Here is a 27,279-nt window from a genome sequence, read left to right on the forward strand (position 1 = left end):
TGGACTTTTCAATATTGCCACCAATAAGGAGGCGTCTATTGCGGATAATAGGGAGTGTTTAAATGGCTCTGCCCAATGGAATATTTCCTTTATTCGCAGGGTTCATGATTGGGAAGTGGAGGTCTTGGCCTCTTTTTATTCTCTCTTGTATTCGCACTTGATGCGAGGAGTAGGGGAGGATAGGATGTGGTGGAACGCTTCAAGAAAAGGAAAATTTGAGGTCAGATCTTATTTCAGAATCCTTGCTTCCAAAGACCATCCCCCTTTCCCTTGGAAGAGCATATGGCGTACCAAGGCTCCTTCGAGAGTGGCTTTTTTTGCGTGGACGGCCGCGCTCGGGAAGACTCTAACCCTGGATAATGTTCGGAAGAGAGGTATTATTGTGATTAACCGTTGTTGCATGTGTGAATCGGATGGGGAGTCAGTTGACCATCTCTTTCTTCATTGTGGGGTTGCGAGTACCTTGTGGAATGCTGTTTTCTCGCGGTTCGGTTTGTGTTGGGTGATGCCTGGGAGCGTCAGGGGTTTGTATGCTTCCTGGTGGGCGGGTGGCAAGTCCCGTAGCGCTATTGTGTGGAAGATGGTTCCTCTGTGCCTTATGTGGTGCATCTGGATCGAGAGAAATGCTAGATGTTTCGAGGATTCGTCTAGAAATATTGAGGATCTTCTACACTTTTTCTTGTATACCCTTTTCACTTGGACCGCTGGATGGCTAGCGCCCTTAGTGATTAGCTTCCCTGATTTCCTTTTTATGTTCTCTTCTTCTTTTTCTTCCTCTTAGTCGCTCTCTTGTATACTCCCTGTGTACTAGGGTTGCGCCCCTTTGCGCCTTGATAATATATCTTTACTTATCAAAAAAAAAAAGTTATGGTGGATCCCCTCCAAAAGATGGTTGTTAAGGTTAAATCCTTCTATTGCACCCTGGGTTGTAGCAAAGGTTGTTGTTTCCCTTGGAAGAGTGTGTGGCGGATTAAGGCTTCTTTGAGGGCAGCCTTTTTCGTGTGGCCAGCGGCTCTAAGTAAGATCCTTACCATGGAAACCTTAGGAAGCGGAATGTCGTTGTGGTGGACAGATGTTGCATGTGTAAAAGGTATGGGGAGTCCGTGGACCATCTTCTTCTTTATTGCGACATGGCTTTTGCCATTTGGATTGCATTTTTTAGTTGTTGTGGATTGTCTTCGGTTATGCCTAGACGTGTAGTTGATTTGTATGCTTGTTGGTGGACCTCTGGCAGTCCTCAAAGTGTTGTTGCATGGAATATGGTGCATATGTGCCTTTTATGGTGTTTATGGAGGGAAATGAATAACAAAAGTTTTGAGGACTGGGGGAGGACTTTGGAGGGATTAAATCTTTATTCTTCAAAACTTTGTATATGTGGACAACTGCTTATGTGTCTCCTCTAACTATTATTTACAGTGATATACTTGTTCTATTTCCTACTTCTAGTTAGGTATTTCATTTTGTATACTTCCTGTGTACTTGAGATAAAAAAAAGGTTGGCATTTACTTGATGGATTATTGTAATAGTCTGGACTTACTACATAATTGAAGTGTGGTTGTAATGATCTACTGAGTTCTGTATGTTTTATTTGTTATTTTCTAACACGTCAAGTAGATTTTGGTTCTAAAGATTTGGTATGAACATTCTCTATCAAATAACTTTTTAACCTTGTGTGCCTCATTAACGTGGTCAGTACTGTACATCAATATGTATAGCTTTGTAAATTGTCTCTTGAATAGATAGAACTTTATGGTGTAGAACGTATGTACACAAACAAATGTTGAGGTCCATGCACAATAAGTCATTATGATTGAGCAAAGGCAAGATGTTTTGAGAACTCTACTAGGACTATATAGGACTATAGAGGAACTGACTCATCTTTTCTTCTTTACTCTTTACTCTTGGACGGCCGCTTGGCTAGCTCCTTTAGTAATTAGTTTTTCTGACTTCCTCTTTCATTTCTCTCCCTTTTAGGCACTCTCTATTTATATTTCCCGTGTATATGGGTTGCGCCCCTCTGCGCTTTTGATATATAAAATTTTTACTTATCAAAAAAAAAAAAAGCCAAGAGCAAGAGCAGCATAGTTTTTTGATAAATTTGTTACCTATCAAAAACTCAGAGCAGTACAGTTTTGAACTTGTCTAAAAGCTTGGTGCCCTTGAAAATGTATATGGTTGGATTTACATAGGCGTTTATTTGAAGTACCATTTGTTTTATATGCACTTAGCGCGGACAATGGCTCTTCATCCTGTGCATGAGAATATGTTTTTGAGCTGGAGATTAGATCATTAACATTGAATTATTTCTCTTAATCGTGGTCACCAATAAGGTTTGCAAGTTATCAGTATGTGTGTACCTACATTCCAGCGTCTATGACATTTGATATTTTATGTTTTTATGTTTGGGTTTCTCTGATGTTAGATTATGATGAGAAGGCTGAAGATGCAGTTGATTATGAAGATATTGATGAGCAATATGAGGGTCCAGAGATTCAAGCTGCTACTGAGGAGGACCATTTGTTGTCCAAAAAGGAGTACTTTTCCGCTGAAGTTTCTTTTGGCACTTTGAAGCCCACGTCTGTGTTTGATGATGAAAATTATGATGAGGAACTTGAACAAGAAGATGAGAGGGTGGATAATAATCTTCAAGTTCAAACAATATCTTTAACAGGTTTAGTATCTGGTCATCTGTTAGTTTCCAATTTTTGCATCATTTACTAGTTACTTTTTTCATTATAGGTACATTCACATTCACATTTAGACGTATATATGTGTACGAACAAATATATATATATATATATATATATATATATATATATATATATAATTTTTGATTAGGTAGAGTATTTTGACAAATCTACCATTATTATATACCCTCCCATTAAGTTTATTCTTCCTAAATATCATGATGAGGCATTAAGAATTATTTCATCTGCAAAACATTAGTTTTTTTATACATCTTAAAAATAAAGAAAATATTTGACTTTATGGATTTGATAGTCATCATATCTGATTGTCATGAAATTTGGCATGCGTATATAGACACAAAATGTAATTTAATGGTGAGATTGTTAAATGTTCTGTTAGAAGTTATTGGGTGGTGGAACATTAACAAAAATGTATATCAGGTGTAACTTAAACTTGACTCATATATATTTTCCGGTCAACTTGACACCTATATGTATTCACACACATACATGCCACTGTGTAAAGGGAGTGACCATATTTGGTCTCATCTTTTGTTCTCGAAAGTATCTTTGTAACGAGAGGTCTTTGAGTTCTTAAGAAGGTAGTTGTGCTGTTAACCGTGAGGGTGTGAAGGTTGCTTAGTTCTTCAAAATTGTGGTTGCTTTGGATCCCCACCCCCACCCCCACCCCCACCCCAACCCCCACCCCCTCTCCCTGCTTTTCTATTTTCTATGAAATTATTTCTATTGGAAGGAACTCCTCTTTTGGAGGAATTAAGTTGGAGACAGAAATCGAGGGCTCTTTGGCTGAGAGAGGGAGATAGAAATACCAAGTTTTTCCACCGTGTGGCTAATTCCTATAGAAGGAACACCATTGTGGAATCCTTAGTAATCAAAGACTCTGTTTCTTCAAATGTTATAGAGATAAGTGAGCATATATTACAGTTTTACACTAGTCTTTATGTAGAACAATTCAGCTGGAGGTCGAACCTGGACGGTCTTTCCTTTAACTTTGTTGATGATGACGAGGCTTTGTGGTTGGAAAGAGCTTTCGAGGAGAATGAGGTCCTGGAGGTGGTGAAAGCGCTGAATGGCATAAGGCCAAGTCCTAATGGTTTTTAGTTGGATTTTTTTTTTTTTTTTTTTTTTTTTTTTCCTTTAGTGGGAAGTCTTAAAGGAAGATGTAATTAATATTTTCATGTGTTCCACACTTGGGGTAAGTTTGAAGGAGTCTCAAGACTTTGAATGCCTCTTTTATTGCTCTTATTCACAGTGGCAGAGCTAGGATTTTAGTTTAGGGGGGTCAAGATTAAAAAATAAAGTTGAACAAAAATTGATTAAAAAAATTTAAAGAAATAAGGAATCGAATAAAAAAATAATTCAACAAAATTTAATTATTGTTTAAAACATATAAATGTAACTTACAATTTTTTTCACCACCCCTAGCGTTAATTTACTCAGCTGTCCTTGACAAGTCTTCATATTTTGAAATATGAAGACTCAAAGCATTGAAAATTATATATAATTCTGACCCCCCTGAACTATAAAATAAGGTTGAGGTCTTTTGGGAACGGGAGAGTATTGTGAAGACTTCGGCTGGCGGTCCCATAGCTCCGGTGGGCGTCAACGGTGCTTCTGGGTGTTTTGATTCCAGGCCGTTACACTCTGCCAGGGATATTCACGCTGACTCCCGTACGACGAGTGATCCCAACGCTACGGCAGAGAAGCCGATGAAGTTAGTTTTGCCTGGTAAGGGGCCGGTGAGGAAGCTACTGGTGAGGGTTGGAGGTTTGGGCGATATTGCCTCGGTGGGTACTGCCTCGGGACTTTTGGGTAAGTCGCAGATTGTCCCTCTCGGTGGGTTCTGCCTCGGCTCCGGCACTGCTGCCACTGTGGGTACTGTCTCGGGAATTCTGGGTAGGTTGTAGGTTGCTCCTCTCGGTGGGTTTTGCCTCGGTTCTGACATTGTTCAGGCAAATTCGACGATGGGTATTGGCTCGGATCTTTTGGATAAGTCGTAGGTTGTCCCTCTCGAATATGAAGATTCTCCTTCTCCGGTTATCGGTCTAGTTGATCAGAGCTCTCCAAAGAGTGGCTCGAGAGTTTTTGTTTTAGGGATCCTGGGGGAGAAGCCTGCTAATTGGGCGTCATCAGATCACTATGGGGTTGTTGCCGGTGCTTGTGAGGAGGCTGGGAAGGAAGAACGACAGGGGGATGGTTTTGGGGGTAAGCCTCTGGGTGGTCATGAGCTGGGTAATCTGGACAGGGAGTCGGGCACGTGTGCGATGTCGGTTGATAATGTGGGCAGAGATTCCCCTGCAGTACAGGGTTCGTTGTCTCAGGAGTCTTTCGTCCCAAATTCTCTGGATGAGGAACCGTTGGCGGGTCAGGAGAGGGTTTTCATCACCCAGGTTTGTAAAGAAGTTGGCATCTCTTGTGATGGAGACGAAAGGAAGCTCAAGGGGACCATAGGGATACTTATCGCTGACAACAAGGGTAATGATCTGGATAGGGAAGAGGTCACGCCTGCAGTCAAAAAAGGTAAGAGAGAGCTTATTAATTTGCAGACCTCTGTTAATTTTGTGGAGTTTGCTGGGAAGGAAAGGAGTAAGGGGAGGGTCAGCAGAGTTAAATCATGAAGCTCAAGATTCTTTCTTGGAATGTGAGAGGTTTGAATGAGAGGGCTAAGAGGTTGAGGGTTAGAAATCTTCTCAGAAGTTGGAAGGCAGATTTGATTTGTTTTCAAGAGACTAAGTTGGAATTTATATCTTTCAGTTTAGTGAGGAGTTTATGGGGCTGCCCATATGTGGAGTGGTGCTATGTTCCCTATATCGGGGCTTCGGGGGGCATTTTGCTCATGTGGGACAAGAGGGTTGTTGAGAAGATTGATGCTGTTTTGGGTAGTTATGTGGCGGCACGCTCCTTCAAAAATGTTGCGGATGGTCTTGTTTGGGCGTTTGCGGGGGTGTATGGACCTAATAGAGTCAACCCTAGACGTCTTCTTTGGGAGGAGCTGGCAAGGGTTATGAGCTGCTGGGATATGCCGTAGTGCATTGGTGAGGACTTCAATGTTACTCTTTATCCAAGTGAAAGGTCGAGGGGAGCTTTTTCTCGGGCTGCAATGAGGGATTTTGGTGAGTTCATTTCGGAGCAGGGTCTCATGGACCTTCCCTTAGTTGGGGGGATCTCCACCTGGTCCAATAATTGCTCTTGGTCTAGGCTTGACCGGTTTTTAGTCTCTACGGATTGGGAGGTTCGTCATCCAAATATGCGGCAAAAGAGGATGCTCCGGGTTTGCTCCGACCATGCCCCTATTATTCTGGATTGCAATCCTTTCTCAGCAGGCAAAAGTCCCTTCAAATTTGAGAATATGTGGCTAAAAGTGGAGGGCTTTGTGAATAAAGTTCGCAGCTGGTGGGTCTCGTATCATTTTCATGGTACCCCGAGTTTCATCCTTTCTAAGAAGCTACAAGCTCTAAAATGGGACATTAAAAGATGGAATGCTCAAGATTTTGGCAATGTGGGGGCTTGTATTAAGGCTAGCATGGATGATCTTAAAGCCCTTGAGAGGGCGGATGAAGGGAGGGGTTTATCTTCTGAGGAGATTGAGAGGAAAAGGGTGCTTGCTAGGGAGTTAGAATCCTCCTTCCTTCAAGAAGAAATCAGCTGGAGGCAAAAAATCTAGGATCCGTTGGTTGAAAGAGGGGGATAAGTGTACGAAATTCTTCCATCGGATTTCTAACGCCAACCGCAGACAGAATTGCATTGAGTCATTGAATATTAATGGCACCATTTCTTCTGATCAAGAGGCTATTAGTAATCACATTACTCATTTTTATGAGTCGCTCTTCTCGGAGACTCTTAGTTGGAGACTGAGGTTGGATAACCTCCAATTCGACATGTTGGATGTTGACGAGTCCTCTAGTTTGGAAGTTCCTTTCGAGGAAAGGGAGGTGTGGGAGGTGGTTAAAAATATGGATAGGGACAAGGCACCAGGCCTGGATGGTTTTTCTATGGCTTTCTTCCAGGATTGTTGGGATGTGATCAAATTGGACATTATGGCTGTTTTTGCGGAGTTCCATGATAGAGGTAAATTTGAAAAAAGTCTTAACGCCATGTTTCTGGCTCTTATTCCGAAGACTCATGGGGCTTCCGATCTGAAGGACTTTCTTCAAATTAGCCTTGTGGGGGGGGGGGGGGGGGGACCTATAAGATCATTGCTAAAGTCTTAGCCAATAGAATGAGGAGAGTTATGGATCGGGTCATCTCCAATCCGTAAAATGCTTTCGTCAAAGGCAGACATATTTTGGATTCGGTTCTTATTGCCAACGAATGCCTTGACAGCCAAATCAGATTTGGGGATCCCGGTCTCTTGTGCAAGTTGGACATGGAAAAGGCTGATGACCACATGAATTGGAAGTTTTTACTCTACTTGCTAAGAAGGTGTGGGTTTGGTGAGAAATTGTGCTTATGGATTGAGCATTGTATCTCGTCTGCGCGGTTCTCGGTTTTGATCAATGGTTCTCCATCCGGTTTCTTTGAGAGTTCGCGCGGGGTGAGACAAGGCGATCCTCTCTCGCCTTTTTTGTTCATCTTGGTTATGGAGGCGTTCAGCAGGATGATTAATGTTTCTATCAACAGGGGTTTCATCAATGGTTTTTATGTGGGAGCCGGTGAGTCTAATCAGGTTGTTGTTTCCCACCTCCTGTTTGTTGATGATACGTTGGTCTTTTGTGGGGCTGCCCCTGACCAAATTAGATTTATTAAAGCCCTTCTTATTGGCTTTGAGGCTGTCTCTGGGCTGAAAGTTAATCGGGCTAAATCTGTTTTGGTCCCTGTCGGAGGCACGGGTGAGGAGGGTGAGTTGGCTGGCATTCTGGGATGTGGCACCAGCTCTTTGCCTTTGAAGCATCTGGGCCTTCCTCTAGGGGCTTCTTTCAAGCTTTTGGCTATTTGGGAAGATATGTTGGAGAAGATTGCGAGAAGGTTGGCCCCTTGGAAACGTTTGTATTTGTCCAAGGGGGCTAGGCTCACCCTCATTAAGAGCACTTATCCAACCTTCCTACATATTTTTTGTTTCTCTTCCCAATCCCCGCCTTTGTGGCGAATCGCATTGATAAGATTTAACGGGATTTTTTATGAAGGGGGCTCAATGACGAGCCTAAGATTCATTTGGTCAGTTGGCACGAGGTTTGTACTCCGATTTCTGAGGGTGGTCTAGGGATTCGGAGTTTGCGGTTGTTTAATCAATCTCTTTTGGGGAAATGGTTGTGGAGATTTGCCAATGAGGAAGAGGCTTGGTGGAGAAGGATTTTAGTGGCAAAGTATGGGGTGTGTTGGGGTGGTTGGCGCACTAAAGTTCCTCGTGGTTCGCATGGGGTGGGGTTATGGAAACACATTTGTAGGGGTTGGAGGTCGTTTCACTGTCACTTTAGATTTGATCCTGGTTTGGGGCTGAAAGTCAGATTTTGGGAGGATATTTGGTGCGGTTAGATGTCCCTCAAGGATGCTTTTCCCGGCCTTTTCAATATTACTAGCAATAAGGCCGCTTCAATTGCGGATATCAGGGAGAGCATAAATGGTATGGTTCATTGGAATGTTACCTTTATTCGAAGTATTCAGGATTGGGAGGAGATGGCCTTAGCCTCCCTTTTCTCGCTCTTGTATTCGCTCTCGTTGCGTGGGGAAGGGGAGGACCAGATGTGGTGGATCCCATCTAAAAAAGGGAAGTTTGAGGTTCGCTCCTTTTATAGTAAGCTTATCCTTAAAGAGTCCAACCATTTCCCTTGGAAAAGTATTTGGCGCACGAAGGTTCCTTCGAGAGTGGCGTTTTTCGCTTGGTCGGCCGCCCTTGGGAAATCTCTTACCTTGGATAATGTTCGGAAGAGAGGTATTGTTGTGATTAATCGATGTTGTATATGTGAATCGGAATGGGAGTCTGTGGATCATCTCTTTCTTCACTGTGAGGTTGCGCGCTTTTTGTGGGATGTTATCTTCTCTCGTTTCAACATGTGTTGGGTTATGCCTAGAAGTGTCAAGGAGATATTTGCTAGTTGGTAGTTGGGTGGCAAATCCCGAAGTGCAGTAGTGTGGAAGATGGCTCCCTTGTGTCTTATGTGGTGCTTATGGAAGGAAAGGAACGCTAGATGTTTCGAGGATTTGTCGAGGAACCTTGAGGACTTTGTTCATTTCTTTTTGTACACGCTCTTTACTTGGATGGCAGGCTGGCTTGCCCCCGTAGAGATCAATTTTCCTGATTTTCTCTTTATGTTTTCTTCTTCTTTCTCTTCTACTTAGTTGCTCTCTTGTATACTTCCTGTGTACTTGGGTTGCGCCCCTTTGCGCTCTTTAATGCATCATTACTTATCAAAAAAAAAGAAAATTATATATAATTCTTGAATATATTATGCCATTGCTGATAGCCTTGAATATATAATTCTCAATATACATAATCATACATTCATTCATCCACTGATCTGCTATTTTGTTAAGTAAACAATTTTTCACAGTATTCATTGTTGAAAAGGCTCTGCCGTTAAAATTGAAAGAACCCAAAAGAACATATCTACCATTAAAATTAAACCCGTGAGTGGAAAATTTTAACAATATTTACAGGTTTAATTTTAAGGTTAGATACGCTGTTTTGGGTTTTTCAAACTTTCTGAAATTAAAATAGCAAGCAAATTAGAAAAAAAAAAAAAAAAAAAATAGCAACAGGAAAAAAGTTTAGGTTTCATTTTTTTTTTTGAGCCCTTCTCACTTTTTGAAGACTCACACTTATGGCTAAACCGAAATGAAACTGTGCGTTCTTTAGAACTCTGAACTAGCACTTCACGCATGACGCAACTCAACTCTCAAGTACGGATTATGAAGCATTTTGTCATTAAAAAACAAAAGGCAACTCATGGGTATAATTGAAACGGAGTGTTTTGTATATATATTAAAGACTTGTTTAAACAACACCGTTTGCAATAGAGTATTGTCTTCTTCGTGACTGACCTAATTTCTAAAACTCTGAAACAATCTGAAACAATAAAACTAAAATTTTGAGAATTTGAGATCGTTTGCTGGTTGCGGACGCAGATAATGTTGATGCCCTCATGCCCCTAATGAGTAGTTGAGGGTGGGCATTTAGGATATTAAACAAAAAAAAATTAGGGGTTGAGAAGGGGCATATGCCCCCCTCTCGACCCCCCCTCCCTCTGCCCCTCCCAAGAAAGCATTGGCGGTGGCGGATAAGGACTTTAGCCCTATTGGTCTTGTGAGCATCATTTGTAAAATTATCTCTAAAGTCCTTTCGAATAGGCTGAAAGCGGTGTTGGATAAGGTTATATCCAAGTCTCAGAATGCTTTTATCAGGGGTAGACAAATTTACAGATTTTAGACTCAGTCCTTCTCGCAAATGAATGTCTCGTTAGTAGAATTAGATAAGGGGTCCTTGTGTGCTCTGTAAACTGGACGTAGAGAAAGCTTATGACCATGTTAATTGGGGATTTTTGTTGTATCTGTCGAGTAGATGTGGTTTCAGGAAGAGATGGCGTGGTTGCATAACTCATTGTGTCTTTATTGTGTGATTCTCTGATTTGGTTAACGGAACTCCTTCCAGCTTCTTTGTTTGTTCGCGAGGCTTGAGACATGGGATCCTTTATCCCCTCTATTGTTTGTTGTTGTTATGGAAGCGTTGAGTAGAATGTTGTCTGCCTCTGTGGATATGGGGCTTTTATTAAACTTTTTGGTGGGATCTAGGGATGTGCTGAGTTGCTCGTGTCTCATCTCTTATTTATAGATGATACACTGATTTTTTGTGAGGCTAATCTTGATGATCTCCATATTTTGCGCTGCCTTTTCTTATGCTTTGAAGCTGTTTCGGGGTTGAAAATTAACCTGGCTAAATTAGAATTAGTCCTAGTTGGCACTGTGGAAGATGTCGGAGGCTTGGCCGATATCCTTGGTTACAGGGTATCCTCTTTGCCTATGAAGTACCTGGGCCTACCACTGGGAGCTTAGTTTAAGGATATATTTATTGAAATGATGGACATTCGTTTGGCAAGATGGAAGTAGCTTTATCTACCAAAGGGTGGTAGGATTACTCTGATTTAAAGCACTCTCTAATTTGCCTACATATTTTCTATTTCTTTTTTGTATCCTAGTTTGTGTTGCTAACTGTATCGAGAAAATTCAGCAGGATTTCTTGAGATATGAAGTGGGAGATGAGTTTAAATTCCATCTTGTTAGTTGGTCCAACATTTGTTCTCCTATTTCCTTAGGAGGGTTAGGGGTTAGCAGCCTGATTTTGTTTAATTGAGCTTTCTTAGGGAAATGACTATGGCATTACTGCACAGAGAGGGACGCTTTGTAGAGATTAGTGGTGGAAGCTAAGTATGAGAGCATGTGGGGAGGGTGGTGCTCCAATGTGGTGCGGTGCACAGGTCCTATGGGGTGGGGGTGTTGAAAATCAGTTGAAAGGGATAGGTGATTTTTCCAGATTTGTGAGATATGTGGTGGGAGATGGGCTTAAGATTTGTTATGGGCACGACATCTGGTGTGGAGATCAGACCTTAATGGAAGCTTTCCTAATTTTATATGGTATTGCCTATTTTAAGGAGGCCTCAATGGTAGACCATATGGTGGTGGTGAACAACATATGTCAGTGGAATATCACCTTTATCATACCTGTACATGATTGGGAGTTAGAGATGGTCACCTCTTTCTTCAACCTCATGTACTCTATCATATTGAACAAAGAGGGGTGATTGATAGAATCGATTGGCTCCCCTCCAAAAGGTTGACATTTGAGGTCCGATCTTTTTATCATGCTCTTAGTCCGCCTTCTAGTTTTCTTTCCAACTAAGGCACATTTGAGAGTTGGATCTTTCATATACTAGGGGATTTCACTTGGAAAAGAAAATGTTCCATACTAATAGATTATGTTCATAACCATGGGTTCCAATGTACGATATCTTGTAGGACTTACCAATGAGGCCCTATCGATTAGTATTACAAAGAATAAATTAATTATAGACACTAATATAATTAGATATGCTCTTCATAGACAAACTTGGGATTTGGGATCCCGGGTAAGATCGGTTCATGATCATGGGATCATTTTCTATCAAATAGGAAGGGCTGTTGCACAAAATGTACTTCTAAGTAATTGCTCCATAGATCCTATATCTATCTAATGAAGAAGAAATCATCTAACGAAGGGGATTCTTATTTGTACAAATGGTACTTCAAACTTGGAACGAGCATGAAGAAATTAGTGATTCTTTGTTTGGACAGCAGTGTTAGGAAGTATCCTGACCTTGTATAATCTAAGAAATCTAGAAAAGAGGCACTTAAAAGGGATGGATTGGTGTTGCATGTGCAGGAACAATTGGGAGTCCATCGATCATCTTTGGCTCTATTGCAGAGTTGCTAGAGAATTGTGTGTATCAGTTTTTCGTCATTTTGGAGTAGAGTGGGTAATGTCGAATCGAGTGGTGGTGTTATTGGCTAGTTGGAGTGGCCAATTTGGTCGTCATCGTTACTTAGAAGCTTGGAAGATGGCTCCCCTTTGCTTGATGTGATGCATCTGGAGAGAACATAATTCCCGTATTTTTGAAGATTGTGAGAGAATGATGGTCGCATTAAAAGATATATTGTTCAAGACGCTCTATGGATGGATTGTTGCTATCAGTGGTTCTCGCTTTGCTAATTTTGTAGAGTTTATGGATATTTTTCTTTTTCCTCTCCCTAAGCAGGTGTTTTCTCTTGTATGCTTCCTGTATAATTGGGTTGTGCTGATTGTTTAACTTATAAAAACAAAGAGATTATTATATTTGTCCTGATCTTCTCTCTTTTTTTTTTTTTTTTTTTGCTTTAATGTGTGTTTGTAGTTTCTCACTTCATAAACTCTTCCTTTCCTAGCTTTTCATTTTGACGTTTGACTTATTTAAGCTTGCCTATTTCAGGTGAGCAGGCTGAATATCCTATGGTGGTTTCTGAAAGTGAGAAATCTCTTGAGAATGATCTACAAGTTGGCTCTCTAGATGATGAAAATTTGGATGTCGATGTAGAAGAATTTCAGGTCAGATTTGTGATATTTTTTTAAACTTTCTGCCATAAATTATAATTATATTGTTATTATTATAATTATCATTATAATTTTTGTTTCTGTTTTCCTTTCTGTTTTTGTGTCCTTGTTGTATACTCCTGTATGCTGAGGGGTGCCTGGCGCTTTTTTTTAATGCTATTTCTTTGATTTTTCACTTCTTTTAATCTTTCAGTTTTAATTTACTGACTTTTTATTTTATGAGATCCAGCAGGAAGCACCTCAGAATCAAGAAGAGACTTTAGATGAGAAAGGCTCAGCACCACTGCCTGTTTTGTGTATCGAGAATGGAATGGTGATCTTACGGTTCTCTGAAATTTTTGGTATTCATGAGCCCTTGAAGAAGGGGGAGAAGAGAGACCATAGGTATTCCATTCCCAAAGGTATTGGCCGTGGAATAAGATATCTTCCTCTCAAAGCTGCATAATCTGTTAATTTCATATAGCATTAGTATGATTGAAATTAGATTTGGAACTTGTGCATTTGTGCAAATGTGTGTTTAGTGCTGTCATAGAAATTTTGAGTTGATCAACCTCCCTGCATTGTTAGAGTGAGAAAAAAAAAAAAAAAAAAATTTACTCATATTCTTTGTATTTGCTACTGTCTTGTTTCATTTTCTGTTCCTCTCCCCTTGTCATCCTTCCAGATAGGCATAAATCTATGGACGTTTCTTATATTGTTGAAGAGGATGAGGAGGCATTTCTAAAGGATGCTGGTCAAGGTTATTCATTTATGAAACAGGCACATGTAATTGGACATGATGCTTCAGTTCTTTATGATGATGATCGAGAGGAGGCAACATTTGGTGTTCACCAAGGGGATGCCTCATTGGCCTCAGGAGCTGATGGGCAAAAAAAGGACTCCTGTCTCAGTGCAGAACCAATGAAAAAGGGTGTAGTGGGAAATGTTTCCGCTGGGGTGCAGTCACCACAATGTCTTGGATTTTACCCTCTTGATCAGCAAGACTGGGAAGAGGGAATTCTCTGGGATAGTTCTCCTGTTGCGAGTGATAATTCTGTTGAGAGTTGTGAAATTTCTGGACCTGATTTGGAAGCTTCAGTTGTTAGTGAAACGGAACTACAGACAGGGCCACAAAATTCTTTGTCAGAGCCCCAAGTGGACCCAGATGAGAATGATCATCGCCATTTACTTTGTAGCTCTCCTAATTTATTGGAGCCGATGGGTTCAAGGAATTCTTCAGGACATACAGACCTTCCATTCTCATCAAGCAGTTATCATCCTCAACTGTTGAGGTTAGAATCCCGCCTAGAAGTGGATGTTCCTAACAATGCAGATGGTAGAAAGGAGAATGCTGGCGAGGTGCTTCACCAAAGTGATGATTTATGGCGTTTTAGGAAACTCACATCTCAATACAGAGATATGTTGGAAGAATCTTGGTTAGACAAAATAATATGGGAGACAGATAGGCCCATTGAGAAACCAAAGCTAATCCTTGATCTTCAAGATGAGCAAATGCTTTTCGAAATTTTTGATTGCAAGGATGATAAACATGTTGGGCTTCATGCAGGGGCTATGATAATAACTCATTCCATAAAGTCGAGGAATGGGGATTCTTGTGAGCAACCTGGTCATGGAGGCCAATCTGGTTGGCGATATGTTGCTAATGACAAACACTATTCAAACAGGAAAACTTCTCAGAAAATCAAATCAAATTCCGAAAAACGAATGGCTCATGGTGTCAAAGTTTTTCATTCACAAACTGCACTTATGCTGCAGACGATGAAGCTAAAGTTGAGCAAGTAAGAAAGATGCCATAACTTCATAGCTGTTATTTCATCTTCTTGTGTGTTTTTACTACTCTTGGTTTTGTTTTCTTGACTCATCTGTTTGTCATCTAGTTTAAAGTTGAGATCTACTTTATTTATAAAATAAGTCCCTACTTGCTAAAATAATCGACTCCTTGATGCTGCTAGAAACCTGTTTAGTATTTGCATTAAGTGTGAACCAAGCAATAATTGGTAGGATTTTTGTATTAGAACATCTTGTTCGTGATGTATTTTAAACTTGTGTTTTTGTAGTTTTAGCCTATTTGCCAACACTGAGTGGGCTTTAAATACCTTTTTGTATTTTTTATTTTTTTAATTTTTAATTTTTTAAGTAATCGAAATATCATTAAAAGTGTAAGGCACCCACCCCTCAGTGCATAGAAAGTATACAAGAGAAAACACCTAATTAGAAGCAAAAATAAGGAAATCATGATAACTAATCACTAAAGGATGAACAAAAGCAGCTGTCCAAAGATATAGAGAATGGAAGAATAAAGATTGAATCTCCTTAAAAGTTCTTTCGCAGTCCTCAAAACTTCTGTCGTTCCTTTTCCTTTATAGACACCATAAAAGGCACGAAGACATCATCTTCTATAAAGTAGCACTTTGAGAGCTTTTGCCTAGTCCACCCTATAAGAAATCATGTTGAAACTTCTCAATACGGTAGGCAACACATGCAAGGAGAGGAAAGCGTGACATGAAGTACGTAGGTAAATTGTAAAATGTGCTCTTTATAAGGGTAACCCTACCACCCTTTGATAGACTCACCATTTTCCAACTGGCCAAACTACGCTGTATCTTATCAATAACACCGTCCCAAATATGCTTGGCCATAAGAGGCCCTAACGGTAGGCCAGGTTACTTCAAAGGCAGGGAAGAAACCCGATAGCCCAGAAGACTAGCAACCCATCCACATTATTAACATTTCCCACAAGACCCAGTTGTGATATAGCCAAGTTTATCCTCAAGCCCAAAATAGCTTCAAAACATAAGAATAAGCACCACAGATGACGTTCATGATCTGGGTTAGCTCCATAGAAGATCAAAGTATTATCAACAAACAAAAGGTGAGAGTTGTTGAGATATCAATCCCACCCATAGAGAAGCCAGGCAACAAACCCCTACTTACTACAACAAAAATTATCCTACCTAACTCTTCCATTACAATAACAAATAGCAATGGAGATGGACGTCTCCTTATCTCAAGTCATGAGAGCTACTAAAAAAATTTGTGGGAGTGCCAATCACCAAAACTGAGAAATGCACCAAGGAAATACAATGAGCTATCCAAGAGCACTATTTCTCCCCAAAACTGCACCTCCTTAGCATGTACAACCGAAAATCCCAGTTAACATGATCGTAAAACTTTTCTAAGTCCATTTGCAGATGACATCTGGTTTACCAGATCTTATTCTACTATCAAGGCATTCATTGACAATAAGAGCAAGATCTAGGATTTGCCTACCTCGGCTGAATGCATTCTGTGACTTAGAAATAATCTTCCTATTTGCTGGAATCTTCGCAATAATTTTGAAAATGCCACCCACTAGACTGATCAGATGAAAGTCCTTAGGGTCAATAATTTATGGAACCTTCAGTATGAGAGCGATGAATGTCGCATTAAGGCTTCTCTCAAACTTATCACTGGCATGGAAGTTACAAACGACCTTCATTATGTCCTCTTTTAAAACAACCCAGCAAGCTTGGAAGAATATTATAGAGAAACTGTCAAGGCCCGGCGCCTTATTTCCCAGTCATTGCTTTTACAACCTTCAACACCTCTCCTTCCTCAAAATCCCTCTCTAACCAACTAGCCTTAGCCTCATCAATAGAATCAAAGAAAAGACTGTCCAGCAAAGGCCTCCAACTGAATTGCTCAGCATACAATTTATTGTAAAATTGAACAATGTGCTTGCTGATTTCCAACCGGTTGGTAGAAATTGTACCATCAATCAACAATGAGTTAATGGAGTTCCTCCTTTTGTTGGAGTTAGCCATTTTGTGAATTAACTTCATGCATTTGTCACCCTCCCTTAACCACAAGATCTTAGATGTCTGCCTCCAACTCACCTCCTCGATAAGAGTGGGTCTTTCTAACTTGCTGATAACTTCTGCCTGTTTCATACTCTCCTCAACACCTAAGGTCCTCTCCCGTTCAATGATATCAAAAACATGTAGCTCTTCCAAGAGGATGTTCTTCTTCCTCTCTATGTTGTCAAACACCTCCTTATTCCATCTCTTTAAGTCAACTTAAGCCTTTAGCTTACTAGCTAAAATGAAGCTCGGGGAACCTTGGAAATGTTAAGAATCCCACCACTGTTTCATCCTATCGACAAAACCTCAGACTTTAGCCACATGTTTTCAAATTTAAAGGATCTACTACCCCTTCGAGAATCACTACAGTCAAGGATGGTCGGGAAATGATCCGAGCAAAGGTTAGAAAGTCTCCTCCGGGACACAGCAAGAAATTGGGCTTCCCACGCCGGAGGGACAAGGATCTATCAATTCTGGACCAAAAGGGTGATTCTTAATAATTCAACCAAGTAAAAGTTCAGCCAACACGAGGAAGGTCCATTATACCCTGATAAAAAATGAAGTTAGGGAACTCCACCATAGTTGGGCATAAGCGAGCTTCCCCTGATCTCTCACTAGGAAATTGGGTAACTTTAAAGTCACCCCCAATGCACCATGATAAACTCCACCAGTTGAGCATACCAGCCTACTCATCCTAAAGAAACCTTCTATCTCTATCCGAATTAGGTCCATATATGCCTGCAAAAGCCCTTGTAAGCTGATCTTTAACATTTCGAAAAGTGACAGCCAATGTGAAGTCTCCCTCACACTCGTTGATCTTCTCCACCAACCTGTATCCCACATACTTGAACACCACCTGAAGCTCCTCGGGCATTCAAAAAGCACCAATCCACATGATGGCAACCTTACAAACTACATACAACGTTACATACGCAATGGTGGGGGGGTGGGATCCCACTTTCATGGGCAATCCATTAGAATTATAGTCTTAGACATAGCTTCAAGCCTTGTTTCTTGGAAACAGACAATATCAACCTTCCGCTGTCCTAGTAACTTCCTCACCCTCAGACAGTTGTCTCCCTCATTCAACCCTATCACGATCCAGGATAGCAATTTAGGCATCATTAAGAACTGAAGACCCTTTTTCCTTTCCTTTTCCACAGCTTGATCCCTCGCCTTTTGAATCATAATTTATGGAGCATTCCAACCTTATTAAGTCCCTATTGCCTTTGTTCACAAGTTTAGAACTGGAGGCTGAAACCTGTATGACTTCGGCTAGCTTCAATAGTTGTTAGAACTACCATAAACTGCTATTCAAAACCCACACACGACACCCCCACAATCCGATGGATGTCCTTCACTCTTTGCAATACCCAATCTGAGTACTCAAAACATGAGTTACCAGAATTTCCCACCATTGCAGGGAGATAGGAACTTAAGAGAGTGCAAAGAGAGGCTTCCTACCCATTGAAAAGATCCACATCCCCACAAAGAGGTGGTTACACACATGCTACCTACTCCTTCCACCACAACTCTTATCCATCCAAACCAAGGCAGACATATCCGTTCATTTTCTCGTCTCCCCAGTAATAATAGCCCCATGACACCCATAGAAAAATTAAAAACAGAGGGAGCAAGTGCCCACCCAGCCTCAACCTGTCTAGGAAGGCAACCCCCAACAAACCCCAAGGCAGAAGCATAGGCATGCAGGCTGAGGTCCAACCAAACAAACACCCTAAAGCCCAGAGCTGGTAGCAAGATTGACCATGGCACCACCAAATGCCCCCATCACTGTTGATCGATCACAATTGACATGTTCTGCGTCATTTTGAGAGCACCCTAAAGACTTTGCGCCACCTCCAGCAGGTTCCTTACTCTTCTCCATTCAAACTGGCAGCTGTGGAACAGTAGTATCGGCAACATCAGGATGATTTTGAGCACTTCCAGCAATCTTTGCAAAGCTTGCCTTACTTTCCTCCACCCACTGGGACCGCAAGATCGATTACTCAAAGGCCCTGAACTGAGTTTAGGACTGACCATGGCACTACCAGATGCCTCCATCACAGTCGACCCATTGCCATCATTTTGAGAGCACCCCGCCGGCCTTGCACCACCTCCGGTAGGTTTTGCACCACGTGTCTTACTCCCCTTCACGCCAAATGGCAGCCATGGAACAACACTAGAAGGACCCAACACTAACCCAAAGACAACCTAGAGCCGCTAGCACGAGCCTCCCCCACCAGTGGTAGAGAACCCGTGCCTATGCTGGCTGGACCACTCAGAGCCCAGTTGCCTTTGGGTTGACCTAGGTGAGACGTGCTGGAGCCCAACTCGGGTCACCCCATTCTCAAAGGCTCAACACCCTTTGTATTTTTCCGTTTCAACAAGTGTGCCTTGGGCTTTAGGGGAAACTTAGCCCGAGCTGTCCCCAAGCGCGACTGGGCCTTACCATTTAATTCTCGATGGGGCGTCTATGTCTTGGGCTTGGTCAAACTAGCATTGGGCTTTAGCTCAGCACTGGGCTTCTTAGACCCATCTATGGGCTAGGGCCCAGTACCTGCGAAACCAATTTTAGGATCCTGGTCCACCCAAGCTAAACATTGATCAATGTCTATATTGATACGCACCAAGGTTTCCTTTAGCGTACAGAAATCAAGATTTTCACCAAAGTTTCCTTCCAACCTTGGGCAAGCTCCACTAACGTAGAAGCCAGGATTTCCACCATACCTTCCATACCCTGATGTTCCTGCAGAATCATTGCCAATCCCCTTAGGGCACCCAAACCGTCCTTCCTAGCACTGCCCATCAACAAGGAAGAGCTTACTCTAGACTGAAAGGACCTCTACAAATGTCCTTTTCCCCCCTCCGCCAGAGGTGTCGTCGTCAATAGAGGCTTCCTCTTTCCCAGCGATGAGCAGTTGATCTCATTGTAGTCTCGCTCTCCCTGTCCCTAATGGGTTTGGGAATGATAACCTTGATCGGAAGGAAGGATGGGGTTTGAAGTCAATCAACTCCAAATTTGTGTTAATTGTTTCATTTACATGAAAAAAAATGTTGCAATTACATATTTTTATTTAGGGTTAAATTCACTTTACCCCCTGAAGTTTTAGAAGTTTTTCAATTCGAACCCTAATGTTTAAAAATTGGCAATGTACCCTCTAATGTTTCAAAAATTTTCAATTCAGACCCTCCGTTACTAATTTTCGCCTACTTGGACGGAAATCATCCCACGTGTGTCTCGCGTGGGATTTTGATGTCCTCTATTCCAATTTTTTCCTCATTAAAACCTATGAAATTACATAATTACCCTCAATTTCATATGTTTTAATAAGGGTCATTACGTAATTTCATAGGTTTTAATGAAGACAAAATTGGAATAGAGGGCATCAAAATCCCACGTGAGACGCACGTGGGATGATTTCCGTCTAATTAGACAGAAATTAGTAACGGAGGGTCTGAATTGAAATTTTTTGAAACATTAGGGGGGTTCATTGCCAATTTTTAAACATTGGGGCTCGAATTGAAAAATCCTGAAACTTTAGGGGGGTAAAGTGAATTTTCCCCTTATATTTATTATAATTGAAAGTTTGGTTGAATTACCAACCTCGCTAATGTGTAAATGTTCTAGTCAGTATCTTGGTGTTGGATATTATATGTGGCATAAATATATAGCATTGGAGTTCCACCTTGTTTAGAAAGTAATAAAGTGGGAGAGTTTGGCCTTTGTTTAAGATGCCTTGCTCGTGCTATGTTGTGTTAGTAAATGTTACAAGACGTCCTGCGTTGTGTGTTGTTAATTTAAAATAGTAAATTAGTGTAAGAAGTTTCAATTGTGGCAGATTCCACAAGAAAGTGTAAGGTATCTAGTGCTTTATCAGATTTCTTTCCCCTCAAAAACAATGTGAGTGTTGTGTTGGAAGGTTTCTAATGGGGAGTTAGTTGAACAAAAGTTAATTCAACAGTCAATAGGATAACAAAAAATAAATCACATCACCATCCACCAATAATAAGGGAAGAGGTTTATCTTGTCCCAACTGTACTCAGACATTTTGTTTGCGAACAATATAATCTGATTTCTGTCTGTCCTCTAAACTCCTCATAAGACCTGACACGATCTTTACTGCATGTGTTGCCTAGAGAATTAAGCTGAGTACTGGGAGCTGATCCCTGTGACAGAAAGCAATCCTTTCCAACCTGATCTTCTGTGGATGTAAAAATAACTTGCATATACTTCATGTCGTACACGCACTCAGCTGAACTGCCTGTTGCAACCTTTGCCGGAAAACATAAAACAGTTATGCTCTGGAGTGTCAATTTTATGTGTAGAAGACAACCTAGTTTCTTTCCGCAAATTGGATTTTCTTACCCTGCCTACCTGATGCTGACTCTGTACCAACTTTACCATGGCTTAACTGTTTAAAATTCTAGCATTCTGTTGTTGATTTATGAATTTCTCCCTCTAATCAATTATTTGTGTCTGTTCCATTAACTGGACTCATGGAATGGTCCTACTAGGGATGATGGGCTGAAAAGTTTATCGAAGAGCCTAAATTTTGGTTTGTTGTGGATTGGCAGAGCTTAGAGTTTGCAGTTCATGTTGATGACATGTCTTTATGAACCCAGGTTGCTTCCAGCCTTGATAGCCCAAAACTAACTTTTAAGTTCTGGACGGGCCAAGGGAATTGTCCTAAGCCTAAGAGCTTTTATTGTTATCAGGGGCAAAGGGTTAGAGGTGTCAGTGTCAGAGTTATGATGATAATTCTTTTAATTATGATTACCAGGAAGTCTTGCAGATTGTCATGATTTTCCTGGTTTATATTTCTTATGCTTGCTTGTCATCCACAATGGTGTTTTTCATTTGGATTTAACTGTATTATTTTATGTTCTTTATCTTCCATGCATTTTCTGGTGTCTTACTGTTGTTTTGCAGCAAAGAACTAGCCAATTTTCATCGACCAAAAGCTCTGTGGTATCCCCACGACAATGAGGTGGCTGTCAAAGAACAACGGAAGTTGCCTGTCCGAGGACCTATGAAAATTATAGTGAAGAGCTTGGGAGGCAAAGGAAGCAAACTTCATGTTGATGCTGAGGAAACTGTTTCTTCTGTTAAAGCAAAAGCTTCCAAAAAGCTAGGTTGACATTTCTCTTTTGGAGTGGTTATGTGCTCTGTTTGTTCAGTTTTTAACAGCTTTTTAATGGCTGTTGTTTACTGTTCTTAGAAATTTGCTTAATATAATTACGATGTCATCTCCTATGTATGAAGACATCGAGCTTACTCGGCAGCTAAGCTTAACTTGGCATACTGTTCTTCTATAGATTTCAAGCTCTCTGAAACGGTAAAGTTATATTACTTGGGGAAGGCGCTTGAAGACCATGGATCTCTTACTTCGCAAAATGTTCTACCAAATTCCTTGCTTCATCTTGTTCGTACAAAAATATATTTGCTGCCGAGGGCACAAAAGCTTCCTGGTGAGAATAAATCTTTGCGCCCTCCTGGGGCATTCAAGAAGAAATCGGATCTTTCAGTGAAAGACGGTCATGTCTTCCTAATGGAGTACGTGAGTTGGTTTTTCTTTTTTCTTTTTTTTCCAACCTTAATCATAGCTCCATTCTCATTCCGCAACCACCACCCTATGAGGAGGGTTTATTTGGTAGATGGTTGTGTTATCATTTATTAGTATTCTTCTCATACTTCTTGATTGGCTTTTGTGATGTGGTATATATAAAATGGGGGCCATGGCCAGTTCTGATTAATGCTGTGCTTTTCTGTTTTGCCATTGAACTGTGTTATAGGAGCTTATATTGATATTTAGTCTTTTCTGAATCATTCTTTCTTGCTTCTTTTTTTTTTTTTTTTTTTTTTTTTTTTTTTTTTCACGTTTATTGGTTTATCTGTATATGCTTGTGCTCTAGTTAGAATTGTGCTTCCATCTATACTTTTGCTTTTAGATGTTTGAGGCTTTAAAATGCATGGGACGATACCTTGTGGGACTTCCTTTTATCTCATTGGGGTTTGTGGTACCACCAAAGGCCAGATTATACCAAATATGGTAAGATGCTGGGGTTCGACTGTGGTTGTGAGATTTGCAATGCATGTTAGAAAGGGTATGCTATTATGATGAATGTTGTACGTGCTGGATTTGGCCAGACTTGCAGCTGGACTATTTGCTATTTGTGGGACATGACTGATTTGTTGCTTCACTATGGGTACAAGCATTATGCATGTGTCTCTGCTTGGAGATTGTCTGAATTTGTTTGCGGGCTAGTGATAGCTCTTAGTACCTTGTTTGTTACTAGCGTGGCTTCAAGGGGACAGGAATAGTATAGTTGATGCGAGATGCTGGTTTGGTGAAGCCCTTAGTTCGACGCACTTCCATTTTTTTGAGTATGAGCACTGTTTGGTGGGAAATAGTGTCATGAAGACTTGAGTGGAATAGTTTCAATAAGGAACAACTGGTGGGCAGATTTTTGTTGCTCATCTGAACATTGATATAGTGAACTGATCTTTATAGACATGGACAATTTCAGTGGGGCATGATAATGTTCAATAATGGATTAACATATCCATCACATGAGAATATTCCGACACCACGCAAATTAATACTGGGATATTGTAAGACTGGCCTTGAATGGAGTTTTATTGTTTATGGTTGATGTTCTTGTGTAAATTTGCATTCACATGGTTATAGAAGTGGTGGCAAAAGTGGTGATGGTGCAACACTGGGGGGAGGTAGCGATAGTGGCTACGATGGCAACGGCAATGACTTGGTGGCAGCAGTGATGGCATAGTTGTGGAAGTGGCATTGAGAATGTCTAGGTTGGTGGCAGTTGTGGATAGGTGATAGTGGCGAAAGGGACCACTATCATGGAGAGACAGGATGGTCATATCTTGGTTAATATAGTCCTACCACTTGCGTGGTGTCTCAGTATTCTTATGTGATGGATATATTAATCCTGCAGGTTTATTATTGGACCGTGGAAGTATGTATACACATGAACCCAAATAAAAAGTCATTGAAGAAATGGTGGTTGCGTGGTTTTATTCTAACGTTTGGATTATTGATGGTTGTCTCTTGGAATTTAGCGTTTTTAACAAATTCAAAGACACTGTGGATCTGTGTAAATGAACAGGGATTTTATATAAGCAATGGTTTAACACACACATGTAGCCATTCCCTTCAGCTAGCTTTTTTGAAGTTTCTTTGTCTGTCTTGCTTATGTAGCTTCGTTGCCTTATTGACATGAATGTTATATTTGTTCCCATGAGAGAAAATCTAGGAGGCTTGGGTTTGTTGTCTCTTATTCTGATAAACAACTATTGTCACGACATAACCACTGTACTCTATTTATTTGTAATTCAAAGTCTGCAACATATGCTTAATGTTGAATTTTAAATTGTACTTCAATATGAAATAGCAATGCTCTTCTTTTTATTTTTTTATTTTTTTTAAATTTAGCAAAACTTTCTGTTCTCATGCATTGTAAGAATCACGTCAAACCTTTCTTTTTTTTTTTTTTTTTTTTTTTTTTTTTTTTAATTTTGAACACAATTCATGGTACCTGACATAGCACCGTATTGTGAATCGTCATACTTTTTGTTAAATGAGAAATTTAACTTCTCATGCATTTAATTTTCACGTACGGTAATCATATTGTATGAGCCACCTTTTATTATACTGTATTTTGCATTATATAGATACCATATACTACTCTGCTATTAGCAGCAATTAATTTTTGGTAGCTCTGTGTTGTGCATATCGTTGAGCTTAGTTTTTCTTTTAATACCAAGATTAATTTCCCTTTCTGAAGTTTATTGCTTTGGAGATTCCACAAAATGATTGGTTTTATTACACATCTGTAGGTATTGTGAGGAAAGACCTTTACTGTTGGGCAACGCTGGGATGGGTGCAAGACTTTGCACTTATTATCAAAAATCTGCCCCAGATGATCTAAGTGGCTCCTTGTTGCGGAATGGAAACAGTAGCTTGGGGCATGTCATTGTGCTAGACCCTGCTGATAAATCCCCTTTCCTTGGAGACATAAAAGCTGGTTGTAGTCAGTCATCTCTTGAAACAAACATGTATAGAGCACCCATATTTAACCATAAGGTGGCGTCAACTGACTATTTATTGGTTCGTTCTGCGAAGGGAAAGCTTTCCATTAGGCGCATTGACAGGATTGACGTTGTCGGACAACAGGTTGCCTCTGCAGTAGCCTTCCTGGCTGTATCTCTCCAATATTTTATATTAGGCTTTTTCTCTTAAGATTATTAGTGATATGTCCTTACTATTTACTAGTAATTGAAGCCATTATTGCTGCTAATGGTGCTGATCATATCACTTCTGGCTCTTGGCAAGTTTCCTACAGAAATCATTATTACTAACTGTAGTTACAGATGCATTCTGCAAAGAAAATGGTATTAACGAATTCCCAAAAATAAAATAATATTTCGAGGTGGAACATAAGGGACATGCAAAAAAATAATAATAAGCAAACCCAGGGAAATATCCTGAAAGGGGGGTATGAACCTGAAATAGGGAGAGATGGAGAAGTGGATTGCAGGTGGGTTGAATCATTAATGGTGATTCCATGTCCAAATGCTTTCCAAACCCTTCTAGTTTATATATATATATATAGTGAAGAACATTTGTTTCTCAGGGTGGGGCCAGGCAGGAAAGGGATTTTGTTTCACTGACAGGTTCTGGGGCAATGTTTCTGCCCCACTAGGGTGTTGAGTGGGGGCAGGTGGCTATTTTGTTTGGTGGGGCAGGTTAAGTAAAATGTTATCCTTGACTGCTCCATTGCCATTTATGGTCAAGAACTCAAGATATACTTTTGGTAGTTATATATTGTTTGGACAGTGTGCTGCCTAGCACTTTCATTCTATTGAAGCTTCATATATATATATATATATATATATATATATATAGGAAAGTTTTTTGTAGTGTCAACATTACCTGATCTGGTTAACTTGATTTTTCTTTGCAGGAGCCTCTCATGGAGGTGATGTCTCCTGGATCAAAGGCCCTTCAGACTTATATGGGAAACAGGCTACTGGTATACATGGCCCGTGAGTTCCGTAATTTCGAAAAGCGTCATTTGCTCCCTCGCATTCGTGCAGATGAGTTGCCTGGACAGTTTCCTTACCTATCTGAAGCCATTATCCGGAAGAAATTGAGGGAACATGCTAATTTGCAGGTAATTATAAGAAAGTTTTTATTACGTTTTTAGTAGGCTGTGGCACTAATATCCATGTGCTGCTTCGTGTTAGATACATTGTTCTGCTCTGTTTTTTTGGCTTAATGCTCCTTATGATATCTGTTCTATTGTATCCTCTACTCACCTAATTGCTTCAAATGCTTATGTACTGTTCCAGAAAGGACCAAATGGTCAGTGGATTTGGGTTAAGAAGCGCAATTTCCGCATTTGGTCAGAGGATGAATTGAGAGAAAAGGTGAAACCGGAAGATGTAAGTTATACTGTTGTCCATTTGCATTTGTTTCTTTGTTAAAGAACAAAAGCCTTTCTGATTAATGGAATGTGTGTTGCATTTCTTAAAATATATTCAGACCGAAAGGCTTATAAGCACATGTGAATCAATGTTTGAGTCTCGAAAGGAAAGGGAAACAAATGTTCATGGTGTTTGTTGGCCCCTTTACGCCCTCCTCACATTTTTATATCTGTTAGAATTTACTTATTTGCTGTTTATGTAGTCATAGCAGCAAAGCTTTGTGTCTTAGGTGAGCAAGTCTCAGGCACAATCTTCCCAAGATGGAGAGCTACTTTCATTCATTTTGATGCTAGGTATATCATCCACCCATCATTCCAGTCCTCGAACGCCCTCTATGACTGGGCCTAGCCCTGATTCTTAACTCAAGACTTATGTTGACCAGCTTTTGTTGTTCTGCACAGTACTGTAGTTGTGTTGCATCAGTCCCTCCAAAACCCCCAATCTTACCACTACACTGATAGGTTTGACTTCCATATTTTGTCGTTCAGAGAAGAGCTCGCTAGTGGTAGACAAGGGACAACCTGTAAATATTTATTATTGTTTCCCAAAAAGAGTTTGACCACATATCTAGAAATAGACAGGATAGGCTAGTCTGAGGATGCATTGGTCAAAATGGGAGGTTTTGAGTCTGTACCTTGTTCATGTGACTTGGCTCTTTATTTGGGTTATATATAAGGTTATAATCTTGGCCATTCTACATACCCAATCTTGGAAAGCAAAAGTAAAATGATTGTTGTCTGTTGCTATGTGTTGTGATGCTTACATCTGAATGTTATGATATGATATTTTCTCCTTTGCTTTCTGAACTGATTATTAGACAAGTCTTCTTTCAGGTCTGGCTACTTCAAAGCACGCATATTTTGGTCCTCTGTTACAATTTATTTGGCTGATGTTAGCACTTATAATTGGCAGACTATCATGGAAAAGACTTTGCTTGCTTTCCTCTCCAACAATACAATATTCCCTGTAGTCAAGACAACAACTTTTGCATAATCTGAAATAAGTTAAAAGGCTGTTATATTTTGGAACTGTAAATAGTTTGTTAAAGTTCAATTTACTGAAAGTTCAAAAAGCTACGCTTATAATTGAATTTCGCCCAAGCATTTGCAAGAATTGTGCATTATCTATTGAGCAAGATAACTTAATATAACAAGATACATAGCGAA

General features: G+C 40.4%; 1 protein-coding gene across 2 annotated transcripts in view; it reads left to right on the forward strand.

Moving 5' to 3' along the window:
* The window catches only part of HAF01 (HAC13 protein (HAC13)), a 63,310-nt gene that overhangs the window by 16,471 nt on the left and 19,560 nt on the right, over positions 1 to 27,279 (forward strand). Inside the window, exons 6-14 of one of the 2 annotated variants that reach the window (XM_059589369.2) lie at positions 2,424 to 2,672; positions 12,642 to 12,757; positions 12,993 to 13,164; positions 13,428 to 14,541; positions 21,533 to 21,735; positions 21,919 to 22,156; positions 24,464 to 24,800; positions 25,591 to 25,800; positions 25,979 to 26,071. In XM_059589369.2, the coding sequence (XP_059445352.2) occupies positions 2,424 to 2,672; positions 12,642 to 12,757; positions 12,993 to 13,164; positions 13,428 to 14,541; positions 21,533 to 21,735; positions 21,919 to 22,156; positions 24,464 to 24,800; positions 25,591 to 25,800; positions 25,979 to 26,071 (2,732 nt within the window). The remainder of the gene's footprint in view (positions 1 to 2,423; positions 2,673 to 12,641; positions 12,758 to 12,992; positions 13,165 to 13,427; positions 14,542 to 21,532; positions 21,736 to 21,918; positions 22,157 to 24,463; positions 24,801 to 25,590; positions 25,801 to 25,978; positions 26,072 to 27,279) is intronic. The other variant, XM_059589370.2, reaches the window with a different exon arrangement.

Source organism: Corylus avellana, chromosome 4, assembly GCF_965113065.1.
Source record: "Corylus avellana chromosome 4, dhCorAvel1.hap1.2, whole genome shotgun sequence".
NCBI classification, from domain to species: Eukaryota; Viridiplantae; Streptophyta; class Magnoliopsida; order Fagales; family Betulaceae; genus Corylus; species Corylus avellana.